We start from the raw sequence: 22,011 nt of genomic DNA, 5'->3' as shown, positions 1-22,011 counted from the left end.
CAACACGCCTTCTACAGCTTCTTTACTCTTATGGTTGTTTTATAATTACCTATAACGGTCCACACAATGTCTAAGAGGCTTTGCAGAAAAACTTCATTACTGATGAATTAGTTAAATTTAATTAGTTTATTCTGTATGCCCATTCAAACATATAAAAAACTTATATTGATTTAACACATTGAGAGCTGATCTTGAAGGAACAAAAAACAATTTACCAACGCATTTATATAGGGCCATGGAAATCTCAGTCTTAAGATAGTTGTTTGGCACTAGCACTGATGACTACCAGCTAAGAACAAAAGAGATTTTCTTCAATTTTTTCTATAAACAAATGTCATATCAACAATATTGCCCATTACTTCTGTTATGTTAAATATTTTCTTTTTAATAATTACAAGAAGATTAACAGTATTAAACGATTTGAGATTAAATGCTGGAAAGACTAAGGCCATTCTTATTGGTTCCAAGCACCTACTTTATTCCTTCTCTTACTATCCCTTAACAACCAACTATTCACTTTTACTCCACAATAAAAAATATTGGAGTAACCTTCGATGAACACCTCTCCTGTAATAATCATATTTCCCAGATCACACACAAATCCTTAACTGTACTTAAACAATTCCGTGATCCCATCCCTCAGAATACCAGTCAGCTCCTAGTTTCCCCACTTCAACTACAGTTCCTTGGTGTACGGAGGGCTATCTGCAGGTCTTGAGTTGAGACTGAAAAGACTTTGAATTGCTTCGTAAGTTGCTACTGAGTTTAAATTGTCAGTATTCAACTCTATCCTGAAGTTAATGTTGAATATGCTTCAACATGAGCTTAAAAGTTCAGAACCTGGAAAGTTATGATTTTGTTAAGACGTAAGCATGTGATATTAATGTCCTCTCCCAAATAGTGACTAATTAATACAGAAGATATAAGTTTGGATAGTTGAATGCAAAATTTTAAGTAGACTCAGTACATTTTTGAAAAATCTAATCAACCCTAAAATACAAGAAAATGACAATAATAACACTAGTAGAGGAAGTGGTTAATACAAGGGGACACTATAAATGTTAATCTATTAAACTGATATTGCTCACATGACATTAATACAAAATTTCAATAAGCTTTAAAATTTAAAGTAATTTTTCTGGTTCATAGAAGATGATTTCTACATAAATCTTATTACTGTAAGATATTTTAAATATTATTGCTTCAATATAGGTCGACCCAATTTGAATATAATTTTATAGGACAAAATGGAAGAGAATAAATACTGAACTACAAATCAACCAAATTACATATCTCAAAAAGAAACATATATTCTTAAATCGAGTACTACTTTTTATATAACATGATCATAAAGAAATATGGTGATGCATTGAAATCAAAACACATCATTTTATTCCTACTTAAACTTAATAACTAGCTTAGTATTCTCATAACTTGAGGACCATTTACATTAGCTGTTTCTTAGATTCCACTCCATGACCTTTATTTTTCTTCTCGCCTCTCAGTTTAAATACACCATTTTTATTAAACATAAATGTTATTATCTCAGACCTAGTTTTCAACAAATTTTTTATTTCAGTTCCACTCCCCGAAATGTGAACATTTTCACTTCACATTAATACAAACTGTATTTAGTTTCCCATTATGAAAGTAGACAATTAACTATGAAGTGACTTAAAAGTACAGATTTTAATTCAAAATTTTCCTAGATCAGTCCACAATAGAGGCCGATCCCTCATTTTAAGAGATTATTTAAGAAAAAACAAAACCGAAACTGTATTTGCTGTAATGTAAATTCACTATTATTCAGCCCATTTCAATAAGACCTGAAAAGTTATTGTAATAGCCATAGAATTAAGTCTTTTAATATTGTAACAGCTGTTAACTTCTGTACATGAGAAAGCTGCCTCAACACTGAGCAAACCCTAAGAGGAAGAAGTATAATGGGGGGAGAGAGGGGAGACAAAAAGTGAAGCCAAAAATGTGAGTCCTTACCTGCCCTTCAGTTTAGATTAAAATGACAAACACTCCTATTAACCTCAATGCAAACCTTCTTTTTATAGGCACGACTTTTATGGCTCCACTTTGCCTTGAAGAATTATGGCCTGAACAAACCATTTAAAAACCATAGCTCAGCACACTAACCACTTTCTACATAGAACATTGGTAGACTAATTAAGAATGAAATTTACCATTTAACAAAATGCTGACCTCTGTATCACCAAAAAATATCATAGGATTATGAATCAGAAGTAATCATACTTAAAGTAATCTTATATTTGGTTGTAGTTTCAATTCCTAAATCAGTAATTATTAGGATTTATCTCTGACAAAGACATCAAGTTACACTTGATATGTTTTATGAATAGACCTTAAATGTGAACACTGGTGGGTAAATAAAACAAAAAACCCTATTAATAAAAACGGTTTATTATGAAGTACAAAATTACTTCTTGCCAGGCAAGATGATTCCATCATACTTCTGTTGGAACCACTTCATCGCGTCTTCCTTTGTTAACCTATGTTGGAAACCAACAACACCAGTTTTTCTTCGCCGGTGAGCAACATTGAAACCTGAAACATTAACAATTCAATAGTTATTACCCACGACACAACAATTTGTCACACATGTAAATATAAAACGACAAGTTTTTTCATAGAAAGTTAATGGTATTAACTCATGAAATAATGGTAATTGAAAACAATATTATATTTTAAATAGTGCCTATTACTACCTATATATTTCTGTGATCTCTCTGACAGTTCGTGAATGTCATGATGAAAAAACTGATCCTCCTTTGAGGTAAACTAGTTATTGTACCATGTTTGTAAGATGTGAAGCATTGCTCAGCAAGTGTGTGTCCCATCATTGCAAATAAGCAATAATTAGGTGGAACTAAAACTTCCAACCAAAGCGAAAATATTTCCGAACCAAACGCCTCATTGGTTTCCCTGATCAGTTTGCTGTGTGATGGGTGCATTACCAAGATTCAAAATCACTTGGTATTGCCTTTTGTAGGTAATAGTGGTTGTAATGTTTAGTACTAACAGTATCAGCAGCTCATAATGGATCACTCTTCTGATCCTGGCTAATTGTTCAGTTTTGAAATATTTGCTTAAAACAGGAAGAGGAGACTTAAGATAGTTCAATCAAGCAACAGTTAAATCTTCATATTTAATCAGTGGTCTTCCATGTTTTTTATTTCTTATATCAACATTGAAAGTTTTAAATTTTCATGACCATATAATACCTAAGTTATTCTGCAGCAAATTTCTTCAAATGGTAAAAAAAAATAATGCTTTTTTTTTCCTCAAAGTTTTTTTTCAGGTCAAGTATTAGTAAAAGGCTATATGAAAGTTGTATTGGCTATGAGCTGAAATTCTTTATCAGAGGTCAACATACGAAAATGGAACCAATAACACAGTGTTATGGTAACTACACTGACAGTTGGTGTCACTTATGGGCGAATAACAGATTTGTATTTACAAACCTTGTCAAATAAGATCAATTAGATAATGGTAACTTAGTAAATTAAAGAATATAAAAGCAAATAAATTAATGAATGTAACTCAAAGTTCTGTCTATGATGGTTTACAAAACTGTTTTTGTTAAGATGATAGGTACTTTATGAAAAAGATAAAATTTTATATACAAGGATCTATTAACAGCAGATGTGTAGTTTTAACTTAAACCTGATATATCAATTCCTTTACCACTAAGTAAGTAAAATATTTAGCACTAACTCAACTTATGTTAATAAAACATAATATTAATATTAAAGTATAATATAATATTATTTGATTTACTTTAACTAATTGTAAGTAAATCTAGCAATGAATTACCTGGCCGGCCAAGAACAACATAGAAGTCCAAACCATAGATACCAATGCTTGGATCGTACTTGATTCCCAAGTCAATGTGTTCCTGAATACCAAATCCAAAATTGCCTGTGTCAGAGAAATTATCCCTTCGAAGTTCATATTCCCTGACCTGTAAAAGGAAAACTAATTATTATTTGTGAAACAATAAGAGAAATAATATTAAAATTTCTTTGAGCCAAGAATAACAGAAATATTACAATATACAATAATATTATAGTAGAAATATCCATGATATTATTTCACTGGTTGAATAGTTCTAATTATTTTATTATATTAATATATTAGGATATGAAGTATCAATAAACCACCAAAAAATTGAATTTACATCAATCGTGTCACTCGCTAGATACCTTTAATCCTCGCTCCAAAATTTCTTCTGCTTTAGCTCCTCGGACCGTACAGTGAACAGCAATTTTTTCATTCCTACGGATTCCAAAAGACCTAACAGTGTACCTTGCTTTGGAAAAGACAGGTTGCTGCCCAGTCAACTGTTCCAACACCTGAATAAAAATAAGCAATAGCTAGATTAATAATTTGATTAACAAAGGAATTAAACTTTACAGAAAAATCTTAAAGTATACAGCTGATATCCTTTTACTTTGAACAAGATATCCATAATTTAACCATTTATAAGCAAACTAATATTTTAAAAAATCAAAATGAAGAGTAATGAGAAAACAAGATAAGCATGACACTATAGCATAGTCCAAACACTATTCCTGCATCATTCTTTACCGTAGTTACAGATGTAATTGGTTCGCAAAAGGTGATTTCTACGAGCTAAAGAGATAAACAAATCTCTAAAACGTTGTTTCACTAGAGTAGAGATAAATAAGTAGAATGTAAAAATACACCAAAGGCTGATGGGAACCTATCTTTATTGCAGGCAGGGTACTTCTGGTACGATAGTGCAAACGCACATTGCTCTGGTTAATTTTACTCATATATGAATATATCTTTAAGTTACTCGATCACAAAATGCTACAAAATTATGTCCAGTTCGACACATTTCTTCTACATCCATTCTACTGGATTAGAAACTAATATGGTCTTTCTTTCATCAAAAACTAATTTAGCAACATTTCGAATCCACAATTAATCAAGGTTTATCTTTAAAAACACTTTTGATATAACTTAACAAATAGAAATCAAAATTATCTAATTTTATGGAATCGAAATCCATTAGTACAAGGACAAAACATACTCAAGCCATAGTTTTCAAATTAAGATGATATTACTTAATTCATTAAATTATGAATACTAATGAAAACAAATAAAAAAAATTATTCTTCAGTACACCCTCCAAACATTGACAGAGGGACAAAAACATAAACCCTTCATCAAAAAATCCATGAAATAAAATTATAAATAGAAACTTTCAGAATCATACCAAAACCAAAGGGTGTTAAAAAACAACAGAGATTGACTAAGTTGAAAGTAAAAATCAGATCAAATATGAAACAGGTTAGTGAACAACAAACAGGCTAACTATAAAAATAAACTAACCTTAGCAGCTCTAGTAAGCCTGTCACCAGATTCTCCAACACAAATATTTAAGCAGAGTTTTCGGATTCTGACTTCTTTCATAACATTTTTGGATTTGTCCTTAGGTTCCTTTTTGAGGGATTTCTTCTTCTCAGGGGCAGCAGCACCCTTCTTCTTGTTTTGCTAAATAAAAATAACAATACAGATTAAAATAGTCGAAATAAGCCAGTTTATACTAAATCTTTAACATTAAATAAAATTCCTCGAGAAGGCATGGTTTTAGGTTATAAACATAACCAACTTTAATGGAAAAAGTAGTTAAATATCTTTGCAAAAGCAAAGTTATAACGAAACTTAAAGCCCTATCATAAAAAAATAGTAAATATCTAGAATAATAAGGATGTAAAAAGATAAAACAGGATAAATAAAACACTTACCACGGCCATATCTTCAAGTAGCCAACTAACGAAAGAACAACTTCGGAGGCACCAGCGCTAACTTGATTGCATTACGAACATAGAGATAAATTATTATTCAAGTAGAAAAGAAAAGAATTAAAACACTTGATTTAAAATTTATTTAAATATTTCCATTAGAGTAAGACTAAGAGAAGGCGATTGCAACAACATTTGTTTAAATTCGTTAATCTGTAAAATAATAACTTTTATAATTATTCCTCTTTGTAAAATAGACATATGTGAGGAGGAACTCAAACAGCATTGGAATCAATGAAAATGTCTTTTGATTTTGCTCTAGCCATTTGATTTTTATTTATTTATTGATTTAGTTAATGTATGAGTGCGTGAAAAGCCAAGGGGTTCAATTGGCTATTTTTCCGAGTAAGACACTCCAATAATATGTAAATTGTTAAATTATTAAATAAGCGTAAACTTGGTTGAGGCACCAAAGATGAAAAAAATCTCTTAATTATATTTAATAAAATAATCGCAAAATTATTACTTGTAACTATTAGCTTCTCACCATTTCCCATCCAAAGGTATATTGATATAGAAATATACAAAGGATTTGCGTACTCACTATTTGAAAAGATTTGTGCTTCATTGTTAATGATTTCTGACAAGTATTTCTTAATGAGGATCAGTCATAATTATTCTATTATAAGGAATACTTGGAAAAGCTTTATTTGACAAAAATTAACTATATATCTCATACGATTTTACAATTCGTTGATTTATAAATATGTTGATATTGTTACATGGCATTCACCCAATTTAGTATGTTGTTGATGAGATGTAGACAGTTGACCGTAGATTACTGATTGGAAAGATGGTCGGGGGTACGGCCAGCAAAGAAAAACATAAATAAACAATAAATAAATGTCTTTTTGTTTATTTATTATTTCTTTGCTGACCGCACCCTCCCCCCCCCCCGACCATCTTCTGCAATCTAATCTAGTATGTTGTTATATATTCCCCAAAATATGTAGATGTATTTCTGGTTCTAGAATATTGATCGTCTAAAGGATTCTATTGTTTTTTATGTATTATTTCGGGTGCCAGTGTGCTCTCTAGTTCTAGTTAAACTCGTATTGAAGTTATACCTATCATTAGCCACTGAACAGTAGATACTGTGGTACGGACCGGAGATAAGAGAGAATGTATAATCCTCCTCAATAATTAGAAATTCCGAAAAGTAAGAAAATTTAACATTTGAGAACTTAATTTAAACTGTGAAAATGTTGGTAAAACATTATTAAGAGAGATTATTGTACGCAAAGTTACGTCTAAACACTATTTAGAGAGACCAGTTTTCCAAAAGTGTTTTACAAATTTAAGATTAAATATTCTCTAGAGAAATGCAGTCAAAATTGTGAGGAAATTTTAGATTTTGCACCTCCTTCGCCAATTAGTTGTAACATCCCTGAATATCCCCTGTAAAAGCTTTTCCTACTACACAGATTTTGTCCCAAAACTTTTCTTCTATTTATTATATCCTGCTTTACAAGAACGTAATCTAAAAAACTCAACTTGTTGTAAAACAGTAAATGTAACATTTTTCTTAATTTGAACGTCTTAAATTGCAATATACTAACACCTAGGGAATGGTTTGGTTTGGTAATGTAGTAACTTAATATTATTTTACTTAGTATGGTACTGTGTTCTCTGTAAGCAGGACAGATATAGGATTCTTCCAATATTGGTTTCTACTTGTTCATTCTATTCTGTTTTTTAACGTTAATGCTTGGATGGGTAGACAAGTCAGATTTTGAACTTCCAATGAGAATTGTCTTTCGGGTCATAGAGAGATGAGCGACTGGTGAGCCTTGAGAAACTAAATAGTTTTATATATTACCAGGGATAAAGCTTGATCACTGATCTTGGAACAATCCACAAACAAAATCCAAAATATGAGAATAAGACTCCTCATCCCTGTGATGGGAGACCTATGAACATAGTGTCGAAAAATGGCACATCAAATATTTGTTGGCTATGGTATGTAGGTAATTGTTTCTAGCAGTATATAGAATCGATCAATGTGTTGTCTTTCGAAGGGCATCATAGGGCTCATTAGACTTAGGCTTCTGATAAAATCGAGGTTTGACTTCAGGGCAAACAGGATGGAAGGATACTGTTCTCTTTACTTCTTCCAGGAAATATGGCAAGTTCTTACATTATCATTATTCCTGGCTGCCCAATGCCTGCATCCATTATTGACAATGAATATGGAATTCTTGAGAAGGCATCTGGAGCAACATTTCACTGCAACAGAATGGTGTTGCCAATTGGGGAATATGTCACTAGGTTTAACCTCCATTTCAACATTTTATTTAGTTGTAATTTTTCCATAATGGTTGATTAAAAATGTAAAATCCATTATTAGTTTAAAATGAATTCTGATGAGAGAACGGTTCCATTTCTGTTGCAGCTATCCTGACCTAAATTCTAAGACTTCCCAATTATTTCTTTATATCTGTATAAAATAAAGCTCTGGATTTATTATGAAGATTAACAGGTTTGTTAACTTGGTAATTTTTAAAAAAAAAAAAAAAAAAAAAAAGCATCACTAGTGAGTTTTCACAACAAAAGATGCAAATCTTGTTTTCTATTGACAATTGAGCTGGGCAGTAAGTATTCTGAAAGATAAAGGCTATAGGGAAGAAGAAACTGGGGAAATCGAAATTGAAGATTGGGTCTTATGAAAGCAATTATAACTGTAATAATTAAATTATTGTAGTATGAAATAAAAAAAAAAAAAATCTTAAAGAATAATTTAAAACATAAGTATATAATTATTTTTAAAAATTTATTCAAATATCAAATTGTATATTCTCCTAGTGTCATTTCTGCTAGGAGGAAAGGCCAAACCTAAACTCAATCATCGCTAATGTCGAACAATGGAGAAAAAGATTGCTGCAGGTGTCAGAAAAAATGTTTTAATTCAAAGAGAAAGATGCATATTTTTAGTGTATTAAAACTGACACACATATCTTGGTTTAGTCTATCAACTAATTTCTACTTGTATTATTAAGTTGCACTCCAAGGTTCCTAGTTTGTTTACAGAGTGAATACCAATATTCTGAGTTACCTAGGATGAATCGCTTCTGAAAACTATAAGTATTTTTAATTTCATTGCTATTGGGGTCTTTATAAAACTTATTACTTATTCTACCTTCATTATGACGAAAACTAAAACATTCCATGGAGAATTTTTTTTATCTAAAGCTAAAAACTTCCTTTTTCTTCATTACAGGTGGCACAAGGACATGACCTTCTGGGACCACCTCATCCTTTAACAACAAAACCAAAACATCTAATTTGGTCATCTTCTCATTACTCATTGGTCATCTTCCTTGGATTAGAGCTATCAATTTCCGCTGAAGAGAAAACTAATTCCAAAGGATCTTTTTTAATTGATGTCGGAGCCTAAATCCACATAAATAATTGTGATTATACATACACAGTAGAGATTTTGGACATTAATTCAAACAAGAAATTTTTGAAAAACTTTCAAATAATGTACCAACAAATGCCTATAAACATTATTGATTCATAAATGCATATCAGGGAAGAAATAGGTTAGTTAAGATATCTTTCATGAAACAAGGTATCTAAAAGATAATATTTAAAATAGCATATAATAAATTATGTATCGATGACCTTGGAAGAAGGAACATAATAAAAGTTATATCAAACAGAAAAAGAAATAAAAGGTTTTGATTTTTTTTTTATTAGTCTTTCAGTAAATATCTCTTTTCGAAACAATACTAATGTGTCCCCTGTACTAAACTTTTAACAATAAAAATTCCAACAAGTACATAAATTTCAAAAATATAAAATACTCGTAATATATAACAGAAGATAAAACAATTGCACTTCAATCATACCAGAGTAAGGTTAACACAAATAACAATGAAAACAGGCTTAAGTTAGTAACAATAACAAATTTATAACTAATAAATTATACTACATTACAGTGAATACTGATATAACACAGCAGCAACCACCGAATTCATAATATTATTGATCTAGGAACTATAAATATAAACGTGCTTTTGGACACCAAAAAAGAAATGTGAAATACAAACATATTATAAAACAGTAAAAAACTATCTGAGATAATAAAAGATGTATAGCAAGTACAAATTTCAGTCAAAAGTTCCAACATCACAAAGCCTATATGACACTAACTCTTCACTCTTTGATCAACATCATCTTAAAATAGATTGAAACCGATTAGATTAAACTTTATCTCATATAAATATAAGTTTGATTGATATTTGTACCATTCAACAAAATATTTGCACCTATTTTCTTTTCTTTCTATTATTAAACTGTATTAACACTTAATATCTAAAAGATACAAGAAATAAAGCCCTAATTACTGATAATTATAAATGAATAAAATATAAAAATGTATTTTGATATTAAAATGCTAAAACAGAGACATGCTAAAAAGTATAGTATTTTTCTATTAATATAATATTCCCACAAAGATGAGCAGGGCCATGGAAAAAAATAGGATGATTTATATGCACATGATAATATAGACAAATATCATGATAAAATATGACCAGATTATTAAAATATTGTAGCAATTGGTAACTATTTCCAGGCGTAGGAAGCACGTTCTATAGCGAGCTTCTCGTCCGGTGTGAAGCCAAGAATACTTTGGATAGCTGCGAGATGGCCATTGGTGTTCTCTCTGTCAGTCAGAAAGTAATAAAATGCAGACTTTAAAAACTTGAGAGTGATTTCAGCATCCTGTTCTTTTCTTGAGTTATTTGATTCTAGGAGTTTTCTGTACATCGTCTGGAAAAAATTAATTTAAAAAAATAAGAAAACTTCACAGCAATAGTAAAATTTTAGATCACAAAATGAAAAATTTATACTGTAAATTACTAAAAAAGATCACTATATAATTAAGAGTAAGAGACGACATGCTAGGCTGCTAAGGCACCTTTTTTGAATCAGCAGTTTTAAAGGAGCATTTTTTTTTCTTCTCCCAGCTTCGTAGGGTAAGAAAATATTAATTTAATGGTAGTGAAAAAATGATATTAAAGAAGGTAATGAATTATTGCTAATTATATAAAAGTAATTAGTTATGTTAGCATAATCCTATTACCTTATAAAACCATAGTTGGGAAGGGAATAATAAAAAAGACAGGTCAAAGGGGTCACACTTTAACATGGATAATTATCAACAATCCAATTAATGGTTAATCATTATCATTGTCTGAAGCACCTCACCACAAAACAGGCTAGAAACATCTTAAAACACGTGACTTCATCACAAAAAAATGACCAGCACCACAAGTGCTTAGTTTTAATCATGGCCAGGTCCAGAGGAGCCAATCACAATAGAGTATTTGGACAATGTGATTGTGAAAAACTTTATTATCTCTTTGGTTTAATGTTTACTATTTTATTTTAGTCGTGGTGAAATGCATTTTTTTCGATCTCCTGAAAACTGTTAGTATGTGGACCTGAGCATGTTTATAACTAAGCTACTCAAATATACATAAAAATTAAAAACAAGAAATGAAAATTAATCGGTATTAAACATTTAAAATCTATAAAAATTTCATTAGGCAATGGAATTATTATGAAATATATCATATGAATGTATCATAATAAAAGTTGTATAATACTATGTAAGTTGAATTATCATAAATGGTAGGTAGAAGTTGATTAACCTATATTTGTAATTCAATAAATAAAAAAAGAAGAAAAATTTCTAATGACCTATGACACAAAATTTGAATTTTCAAACTGAATAAAAGACTCATAAAAAAAAAAAAAAATTGAAAGAAATGAAAATATTATATTATATTAATTGCACTCTTATGTGCAATAACAGTAGTTTAAAAATATTGAAATATAGAAAGAAGAAAATATAGCTAGTGCATATTTCTGAAATACTGTATGATGAACATTAAATATAGACAGTAAATGGAAACCTAAAATACTATTCACATATAAGTTAAATAGATTTTAGTACTAAATTGTATAACCAAACTGGAAATAAAACATAGAGCACACACAGTGATTCGTGAATAGACTTGTGAGTGATCTTTGAAATTGTGCAGATGAACTCTTTGCGATTTAATAAATCTTAAATAATTTTTATACCGCACCAATGATTACTAAGTATATATAGTATAAAGCATTTAATACCAAGGAATACCTACTTCTTGGTATTAAATGTATTTCAATATAATTTGTTTTTAGATAGGGGTTGATTTGTTACAATAGAGTGTAAATACTAGAAGACAACATCAACCTTGGTAATAAAAATCTTTTTGGAATCTATCTGAGTTATTGAATGAACCCTCCCCCCCAAAAAAAATCAAAATTGGGATTACAGCTAAAAAAATATTAGAAAACAAAGAGTAAAAGTGAAAACCTCTTCTATATGGAAAAATTAAAATAGCAGATTTGAAAAAAAATTTTATACAATCTCCAAAAAACTATCACCATTTATCCTGTCTCCCAGCTAATACAAGCATCAGAAAGGTCTCAATTGCTTAGTTTTAATTTAAAGAATAGGAACATCTATGGTGACAAATTGAGATTTTGTTCAGAAATTCAAATCAAGGTGAAATGGTTGCCATAACATTTAAATTCCTCATAGTAGAATTATACTAACAAAATAAGCGTCAAATTTAAGAACTCAATCTATGGAGCTAAAATGATGGAAATTGACAAATATTTAGAGTAGAATAAAAGTTTTCAATTCAGCATATTTACAGCATTTAGAAACAGACCAGAGCTCAAAATTGATATTCCCAGGTAATTATATGTTTTCAATTTTCAGATTAATCATTTATTACTTGTGTAGTTTTTTTATTTCTTCCTGTTTTGCAATACAAAACTTTAGTTTATGATGACTTAATTTCTATTATTTATATAATCTATAAAAAAATTGTTGAGGTTAATAACTTCCAGTTGAATGAAATTTGTATTAAATTATCATAACATGGTACAACGTTTCGGGACCACTGTCCCATATTCATGTACTAATATTTTTTTAGATTAGGCCAAACATTTAATATTACTCATTCTCTTTTTCTTTTTTTTTTTTTTGAGAGAGAGAGAGCATATTGGTCACAATCTCTCAAAGGAAATGATAACACCAAAAATAGTAGAAGGGAATATTTACTAGTCAATCCACCACTCTAAATCCCGATTCAGCGAAGGTCTTATCTTACCCTTGAAACATTTAATAAAAACAAGAAGGGGAAACTTAAGTTTAAAATTAGCTGATGATTAATTTCTATTGTTTATATAATCTAATAATTTGTTTTGAGATTAGGCCAAACAATTGATACTAATTATTTTTTAATATATAAATCAATATACAACATGTCACAATCTCTACATGTCAGCCCGCCCCTCCAAACATAGATTCAGCAAAGGTCTTATCTTACCTTTGAAACATTTATTAAACAGGAGAAGAGGAGACTTAGGTTAGTTAAATTGAGCAACATTGAAAAAGTGGCTTAAATTGGGGAACGGCATGAAATTTGTTTTCATTAGTGGCATGAAGTCGCTAATGAATTTTCAAATAAATGATATTTAGATAATCAATGCCATTCTATATATCAGACCTATAAAATAATTAAAAATTTTTAATTATGTTTATTTACTAAAACAGAACAGCTAACTAAAATTTCAATGACTTACAACCTATATCCCACAGTGCAGTTTTCAAAATTCCCAGCTTTAATATACAAAAAAATTGATTTTTAAAATTAGATTTTGATTAGGCATGCTGAGTAATGATATAATTAAATATTTAAAACAAAATAATGGCTGTCATGCATTCAATACTGCTAGAGATAACAATCACGACAAACAATTAAAACAACACATATCCTTCATTCTAAAAAACTTACCTGAAAAAATACTGAAGTGAGGCTGTTTCTATTTGTTCAATAATCGAATATTTATTTTTTAGTTAATTTTCTCTTTCAATACATAGAACACAATGTGTTCTATGTTGAGATAATTACAGAGAATTGAGAAAATTATATTTCAATCAATGAAGGTATTAACAGAAGGAGAGTTTGGAAAAAAATTGAAATAAACTCATTTACAATAGTTAAAATTTACCAATGAACTTGCTGAATTTACAATTTTGTATAAAGTTTTATTGCTACATGGTTTAGCACAGTATTAATTACAATGTCCCAATGGAAATTTCATTTACCATATCGAAAATAATTATCTTCTTCCAAAGAAAATTATAAATTATAGATACAAATCTATTATAAGTTGATTTAGTGAAGTTATTACTTTCTCATATCTAAATGTATTAATCATAAAAGTAAATTAAAATTGAAAATAAACAATTTATATTCTAAATTGGATGCAATTGTTTATTTTTATTTTATTTATTTGATTCCACAAAATCAAACTAGTCTACTTAGGTACAAATAGGAACTATTCAAAATTCTCTACAACCTAAAGCTATAAAAAATTCTGTTATCGATGAATTTTTAAATAAAAATAAAATGGAAGTCAATCTCAAAAAAATATGCTATTAAATGAAAGAAAAATTCAAATACCTCTAATATACATAAAAATGTGCATTTATGTTTTTCTCTAGCACAAATCTATTGTTTCTGCATACTAAATTTTCAAATCAAGAGAACTATGTAAGATATGGAAAAATGAACTTCCTATTGTTAAGAGGATGAACAAAAAGAATAAAGGATATTGAAAATAAAATATTAGGCAAAGGATTTGCATTTTTTGAATTTCTGAAAAGAATATATAGATGTAATGTATAATTTTTTTAATTAAAAAAAATTCTTGCAACTCTTAAAACTATAATTATTTTCAGTATCTAATATATGTAAGTCAATGATGAATTATTACAATTTTTCTATATACTGAATTTATTTCTAGGAACCTTAAAGTTCAACTATACTTCATTTTTAAGCAAACAGAACTAAATTAAATATTTCTGAGAGGGGAAAACAAATCTTTTCAATGATTTTCCTTTGTATTTTTTAGAAAAAGAACTTATCTTTACTGACAAATGTAAGCATATCCTAATTATGAGGTAAAAAATAAAATAAAAACATGAAATAAATAAAATAGTTCTGCTATTATCTTACTGGATAATAATTATACACATTTATGAACTATTATTTCCATTATTTTCTAATACACATCAAAGAATTAAGTGAATACCAAGCTAAGGAAACAGATTATGAACTCAACACCCAAATCAAGGAGGCATGCTTTGAAGCAGTAAGCTTTTCCTGCTACCAATATTTCTATCATTAAAAAAAAATGAATGTAATAAGATTTGTTCATAAGTTAACTAAAGTAATGACAATTAGAAACTATTTCAAGAAGTTAGGGACAGAAAATATACCTATCAAATGCTTTATAACAATTTTTAGAAATGATAGAGAAGTTAATTATTTCTATCAAACCAAATAAATCTCTACAAATAAAATTACAATATTAACCTAAGATTTCAAATGAGTTTCAAAGTGCTAGAAAATATATACATCAATTAATTTCTACAAGTTTGGAAACATATAACAGCAAGCCTGGGTGTTCTTAGTGCATATGTGGGTTTCTGAAATGCAAAGGAATTTACCTCGTGCAGGATAAAAATACAAACCTTTCGACAAAGATTCCAAATAGAAACAGCCTCTGTTCCGCTGAGCAACTTCGTCTTCTTCCAGAAATCTACATCCTGTCCGGTGAATTGAGCTCATGGTTAGTATTTTATTTTATCTTATTTTTTTCATGTTTAAACAAAGAATGTGAGAGTATCATTTGAAATATGTTATAGTATAATTACAAGACTAATTAAATAAAAATACTCAAACATCCTTGATAAATGTTCTATATTGCAGGTTCATTTATGTAACATGTTTAAAATTAAATATATGAATACCTTAACACTTTCAAGCTCTTGCTTAGTAACTTCTAACTCCTTCAAAAGACTCGGAACACCTTCAGGCTTACTTTCTTCAGCAGGTTGATGGTTCTCTTCTACCTGGAAAGAAACCAAAATAATATAAAATGATTGACTGTATAAGAAGATGGTTGGGGGTGCGGTCAAAAGAAAACAAAAAATAGTTAACAACTATTTATTTTCCGATGTTTCACATCACTTTGTAGAGCTTCACCTGGGCTGTTCTAGTTGATAGATTTCAAAACAGTGGCTATTTGAAAATTTGTTGCATGTTGACTATTTCGAAATCTCTCAACTGGAAGCTCTACAAAGTGGGTTGAAACGTCGGAAAGTAAATAGTTGATAACAAATTTTTTTGTTTTCTTAAAACCGCACCCCCAACCATCTTCATAATTCAAAATAATATAGATTATAATGAGAGAATAGAGAGACAATGGGTGATATAGAAATAATGATGGAGGTTAATCTTGAATGCTATAAAAATAAAGGAACAAAATGACAAACTTCGATACAAATGAATACTGGCTGGAAATAATAAACAGGAGAAATGTTAATATGGCTTATAAGTGGATCAACTTTCTTAGTTTAAAATACAGACAGACTGTTGGATATACAGGCATAAAAAAGATATAAGGTTAGGTCCAGAAATCATGGAAGTTAATGTCTATACTGGGAGCTGTTTTGTGATAATAATAATAATAATAATAAAAGCCAAATGGCTCCTCTTGAGTGATGTAATAAATTCAAGATTGACTCGTAGGAAACCAATGAATGTTGATCTTTTGGTCTTGTGTGTGCCCACTTATAAAGGTCTATAAAGTGAAAGAGTGCTTAGATACCATTGAAAGTTGAGGTAGGTAGAATGACATCAATGTTGGTGAGGCATCAGAGGAATATGTATTAACAATAATGGAATGGAAAAGAACTTAGTCGGTTTATATACATACATCTAAATATTGTAAACACAGAAGTATACACATTTTCATGAGGGGAAATCTGCGCAACCTTCAGGGTAGTGATGTGGCTGGATACTGAAGAGGTGCCAGGTATAAATAATAATCCTATATCAACCGTGTTGATAGGTTACACCTGGAGGAACTGGGTGGTATAAAAGTAGAGGGATCTGAGGCAAGTTTTTACTCTCTGTAATCCTGAGAGGCAAGCAAGAACACAGCAAAGCCTGCCAAATATCTCCAGTATTCTTAATTTCATTTCATTTCCTTAAGTAAGTTATTGTACCCGCTTTTTCAATTACCTATGTATACATTTTATTTCCCGCTTCTCTCATCACTTCATTTTATTAATTCTATTTTGTAAAATTATTCATTATATGTGTAAAATTATTCTGTTTATACTTTCTTTTAATATTTTTTTATTTTTCTATACTTACTGTGGTTGTTATCTTGTTTTGTTTTTAGCCCTGAAGAAGGCTAGAAACTCTAGCCGAAACGTCGGCACATTAAAATAAGTTAATCATACTTATTTGTGTTTTTCATTGACCGCACCCCCAACCATCTTCTCCTCATTTATCATCCACGGTCAACTATCTCTTATAATTATTCTTAATTTCATATACTCATTACTAATTATAATTATCAAGATAATACCAGTATTTTATTCTTAAGTTTTTTGATAAATTCAAATATGCTCTTTTGTAAATACATGATATATACCAAGAGTAATCGCAATATATGAAAATTGATTTGATAAACAAACTTTGTGACCATCTACAATTGCTAAATTAGTAAACAAATTACCTATAGAGATGAACCAATGTTAACTATTGCTAATTCTATCTAGAATATCATAGCAGGGGAGGTCTGTGGTATCTAGTCTACTTATTAATCAAAATAATACTACATTTTTCAATTCCTCTAAAGAATTGATATACTAATAATGCATGAAAGAAATCAATGCAGTTTCTGGAACCCCTAACCGCCTTAGAAAAGCAGCAACTGTAAATGCCATAAGAGATATGATCAGCTGGAGAGTCCAGTGTGACATAGTTCAATAAGGATATTTACTCAGTCAACTATCTTAGCTTAACTGACATATATGCTGGTAAGAGTGGCCGACATCCTATACCAAAGAGGAATAACAGCTGATACATACATTAATACATTGTATGTATACATTGGGCCGCTGGTGGGAGATATTAAACCTTCGCTTTCCTACAATATTTTTATCATCTCCAATAATTACCTTCTAATTCCAGAGAAGTCCATAAATAGGTCTTTACTGAAGAAAGTATGAATCCGTAAAGAAATTGAAATAGTAATCAGAGCCTGAAAATAGACATTTCTTTAACATGAGGAGTATATATACATTTTCATGATGTATATTGAAGCATACTAAAAAAAAACAACATGTAGTTTTAATAATCATAGATGCCAAAACGTAGCTATATTATTGAGCTTCAAAGCAGCATATAACAAAAAAAAAGCCACAATTCTAGTATCTCATTTGTTATTCTTTTTAGTATTTGATGGGCTTTAGAATATCTAGGTCCGTTCATTTTTACTTTTACTCCCAAAAATGTCTCACTTTTATCAACAAAATGAGAAAAAAGAAAAAAATGAGAAAGAGGAATTTGTTTGAATCATCATTTCAAACTTTTTTATACCAATAGGTATTGTTCCCAATAGAAGACTTTACAGCTTATGGAAATTAATTAATTGAATTGTGATGCAAAAGTAATGTTAGAAAATACCTGGAAAAGAGCAGCTTGCTGACCTTTCTTAAACATTTCAAGATACGTTTTTCTGTGATTTTCCTCACTTTCTTGAAACTTAGCTTTCAGTTGATCTCTTTCCAATTCTAAAGCCTCTAATCTTTTCTTCAGATCTTCATATTGTGGTTTTAATTCATAGTACCTGTAACAAAATCTTAAAATATATCTAAAATTATTTTTCTGTCATCATGTGATTTAATGTAATCTAGATAAGCACAAACAAATAATATATGTTTATTATAAAAATAATCATAACATTAGAGTTCGGGGAAAAAATTCTGATTATACAGGAAAGGTTCCTAATCAATGATACAACAATATCCAGAAGTAGAAGGAATGAATAGAAGAGGATAAACAAAAAGAATATCTATAAAGATACTAAACAGCCAAAATAGGAATTTAATAAAAATATGGTTACAAGCTTAGTTCATAGTATTGATAATGAATTTATCTAACACTCTCAAGCCCAAAAGGAAAATATATTGATTTTCTATGCTCCAGCAGCAGCATTCTGAAGACTACTGAGTATGTGGTCACATTCTTTACTGTATTATCAGACCAAATAACAAAAAAAGATGATAATTTAAAAAGTAAAATTGAAGAAGATAAAAAGTTTTGACCTCTGTTCTACAGGATAATGTAAAAATAATTAAAGATACCCAATATCGAGAAGCAATGAAAGACAATTCATTGCTCACAAACTTAAGCTAAAAAAGCAATTCTTTGTAGAGATAAGTTTTAAGGAAAAGAGGTAAAGTACTACATCAATCCCCCACCTTGCCTATAAACCAACATGTTCTTCTTATTGTACTTGCTGATTTTATGTTTTTATAACTTTGAAATAAGATAGTTTCATTGAGCTTATTTTCTTCAACAATCCTCTATATAGATCTCTATAGGCATGATATTAAAGATAATATATATTGAACTTCATAACATTCGAATAAAACTTCTCTCAGATATGTGTTCTTAAAGTATAAAAAATAAATTTTTCAAGAGGCGTACTTTAGAACACTTAATTCATTTATTGTCTTAATCAGCAGTTTTAGAATTAAAGCTAATAATACAAAAAATGTTCTTTAAATGTAAGACTTCTTTTTCTAATTTTGTGATCTCCTATTCAAGTAAACAGAACTTACCAGTTGATCAGTAATGGATTAGTTTCATTCGCATAAAAATTCAGAAAAAGGAATGAAAAATATCACTCATAAAACATAATAACCTATGAAGGATCTACAAGAACTCAGTAAGGAAACTCTTCTAAATTATGAAAAAAAAACATATATGAGTGATTCTAAAAAAAATGTCTTATAGCTACACTGGAGTATTCCATCTAAGGGATGTGTCTTTTTGACATTTTTTTTTATTATCTTCTCATCTCTATTTATAATATCCATTAAAAAAAGACAAATATATCAATTATTTTAAATTCAGCTGGTAACTCAATAAATTATTTATAAGTTTTTAATTGGAAAGTGATAAATGAGCACAAGAAACACTGCCTGAGCTACGCAAAAACCGTTTTTTTCCCAACCAACTGTTACTGTTTAGCTTTCTAGGTGAAAGGATAATTTTCAAATCAGTATACTTAGGATTCCTATTACCACACTGCAATCGTCCTTTTGTAATATTTATTTTTTTGTAGTAATTTTACAGTTTTACTTCCTATTAAAGTCTTTTTAAAGTAAGCTATTGTTTTTGAGTATCCACCAATCTAACTAGGGTAAGCAAGATCAAATAGATAAGGCAACTTCAAATTTTCATAATCAATCTCATTACCACTGCCAAATCATTATTATTTACTAAGATGCTGCTAAGAACTTTTATGGAGTCCCGAATGTTTCCAACAGGAGACATCGGAGACAATCGATATCTACACATATCTAGTATAAGTAATGAGTCAATTTATCGAGTCTTGTGAAAAGCTTACGTCATCAGATACATTTGTCTCCTTTGCACTAACAAAGAGGGTTTTGGACTCCCCCCCCCCCCAAAAGTAATTTAAATTCTATTCTGTATAGTTTAATATTCTTCATGATCCCAGGAAACCACATGACAATTTTTAAGATGGTTTACTCGCTTGAAATTCAGGCCCAAAAATTAAGGTTTTTTAAAGAATACTCCCCTTATAGAGGAGTTTATTGCACTTAGTTTACTTTTTTGTTTTAAGAAAAATAAACAATTAATACAGAGAATTTTATACCTTTCATTAGCTTCTGATAATTTATGAATTAATACTTCTACACTTGAGGATGAAGCTTGAAATGGTGAAAGCTGAAAAGAAAATTAAAATTAAAAATCATTATGTAAAAAGGAAAAATATTTTTTTAACTGAAGAATGGAAAGTAGCTAAGGAATCACATCAAATTTATAACTAACTAGCAAAAGAAAGGATAAATACTAACTTAATAAAGAAAACTGGGAGTAAATATAATAAAACCCAAATTGATAAAATTAATAGATGCATAATTGGATTATGATTTACATTGCATATATTTTTGAAAAATAGTTACTCCACTATTATTTAAAAAAAGAATTTGTTCTGTATGTCTGAGGTATCCAGATTTTAAATAAATAACTTTAGAAATATATATATCTTTATTTATTTAACATTTAAACCATTTTTTTTTTAACCTGACTAATGCAACTCTAAACAGATAAAGGTATTTATTTAAGCTTAGATGTCTTCAGTTATTTTTTTTTTATCCACAATCAATATCAAAGGTGCCATATTGTTTTTAAAAAAGAATGTTCCTTCTACCTATATCTCATTCATAATTATAATTACAATTCATAAAAGCCCTGACAGTTGTATAAAAATGGACTCAGGTGACAACTAAAATGAAACATTATATTTACAGTCAAGTCAACAAAGGCTTTTGTTGTTAAGAAAAAATGTAGAAGTATTTTTCTCAACGACTTCATGTGTTCATAAAATAGTTTTCAAAAATGAACATTTTATACAAAATTTTATACAACATATGTATGTTAAACTGAATTTTAGGCATATGACATTGGTACTTGGCACGAGCCACTTAGAAGGAAGTTTTTCGTGCAAAAGCTCCAAAGTGGCCTTACTTCACTATCTCAGCAGTGTCACAGGTTGTTCACAAATGAAAAATAATTTAAGTATTTTTCAGGAAATCTTGTCAGTTCTCATTTTAATATAAACAAAAAACTGCAAAATACTCGATTTTTTTTGTCCGATTCAGGTTGTGTTGTCAACGACGGGTGAGGTGGCAAACTTGAAATTCGAATCAAGCAAAATGCTTAAAGTAAGAAAAATACTTTTGAGAGTTTTTCCTGATGACATAATTTATGAACTTTAGATGACTGAACTAATAGCAGAAAGTTTTGATTGGTAGTCAATCAATGTTTCAAATAATTATTGAAGTCCAAATTTCTATTACCATAAAGGCAATAAGAAAAGTTGTTGTTGTTGATTTTTGCTTAAAGGCGTAAAACCCTCTGATCATCAACGCCTATGGGATGATAAAAGTAAAAAAAAAAAA

General features: G+C 29.4%; 2 protein-coding genes across 2 annotated transcripts in view; both read right to left on the bottom strand.

The window, feature by feature from the left end:
- Nucleotides 1-2,410: 2,410 nt before the first annotated feature.
- RpL11 (ribosomal protein L11) lies at nucleotides 2,411-5,944 on the bottom strand. The gene is made up of 5 exons (XM_014416012.2): nucleotides 5,805-5,944; nucleotides 5,389-5,550; nucleotides 4,233-4,382; nucleotides 3,844-3,991; nucleotides 2,411-2,574 (listed from the first exon to the last, which is right to left on the bottom strand). Exons 1-5 carry the CDS (start codon nucleotides 5,811-5,813, stop codon nucleotides 2,447-2,449), a joined length of 597 nt encoding a protein of 198 aa, XP_014271498.1. The 5' UTR covers nucleotides 5,814-5,944; the 3' UTR covers nucleotides 2,411-2,446.
- A 3,588-nt stretch (nucleotides 5,945-9,532) lies between these two features.
- The window catches only part of qtc (quick-to-court), a gene marked incomplete in the record, with an annotated part of 22,594 nt that continues 10,115 nt past the window's right edge, over nucleotides 9,533-22,011 (bottom strand). The window contains 5 exon segments of the mRNA XM_067050411.1: nucleotides 9,533-10,637; nucleotides 15,469-15,543; nucleotides 15,748-15,849; nucleotides 18,479-18,641; nucleotides 20,703-20,773. Of these exon segments, the coding sequence (XP_066906512.1) occupies nucleotides 10,431-10,637; nucleotides 15,469-15,543; nucleotides 15,748-15,849; nucleotides 18,479-18,641; nucleotides 20,703-20,773 (618 nt within the window).

Source organism: Halyomorpha halys, unplaced genomic scaffold (genome assembly GCF_000696795.3).
Source record: "Halyomorpha halys isolate HHAL.00 unplaced genomic scaffold, Hhal_1.1 Scaffold110.1, whole genome shotgun sequence".
NCBI classification, from domain to species: domain Eukaryota; kingdom Metazoa; phylum Arthropoda; class Insecta; order Hemiptera; family Pentatomidae; genus Halyomorpha; species Halyomorpha halys.
This window is presented reverse-complemented; position numbering and strand designations above follow the sequence as displayed.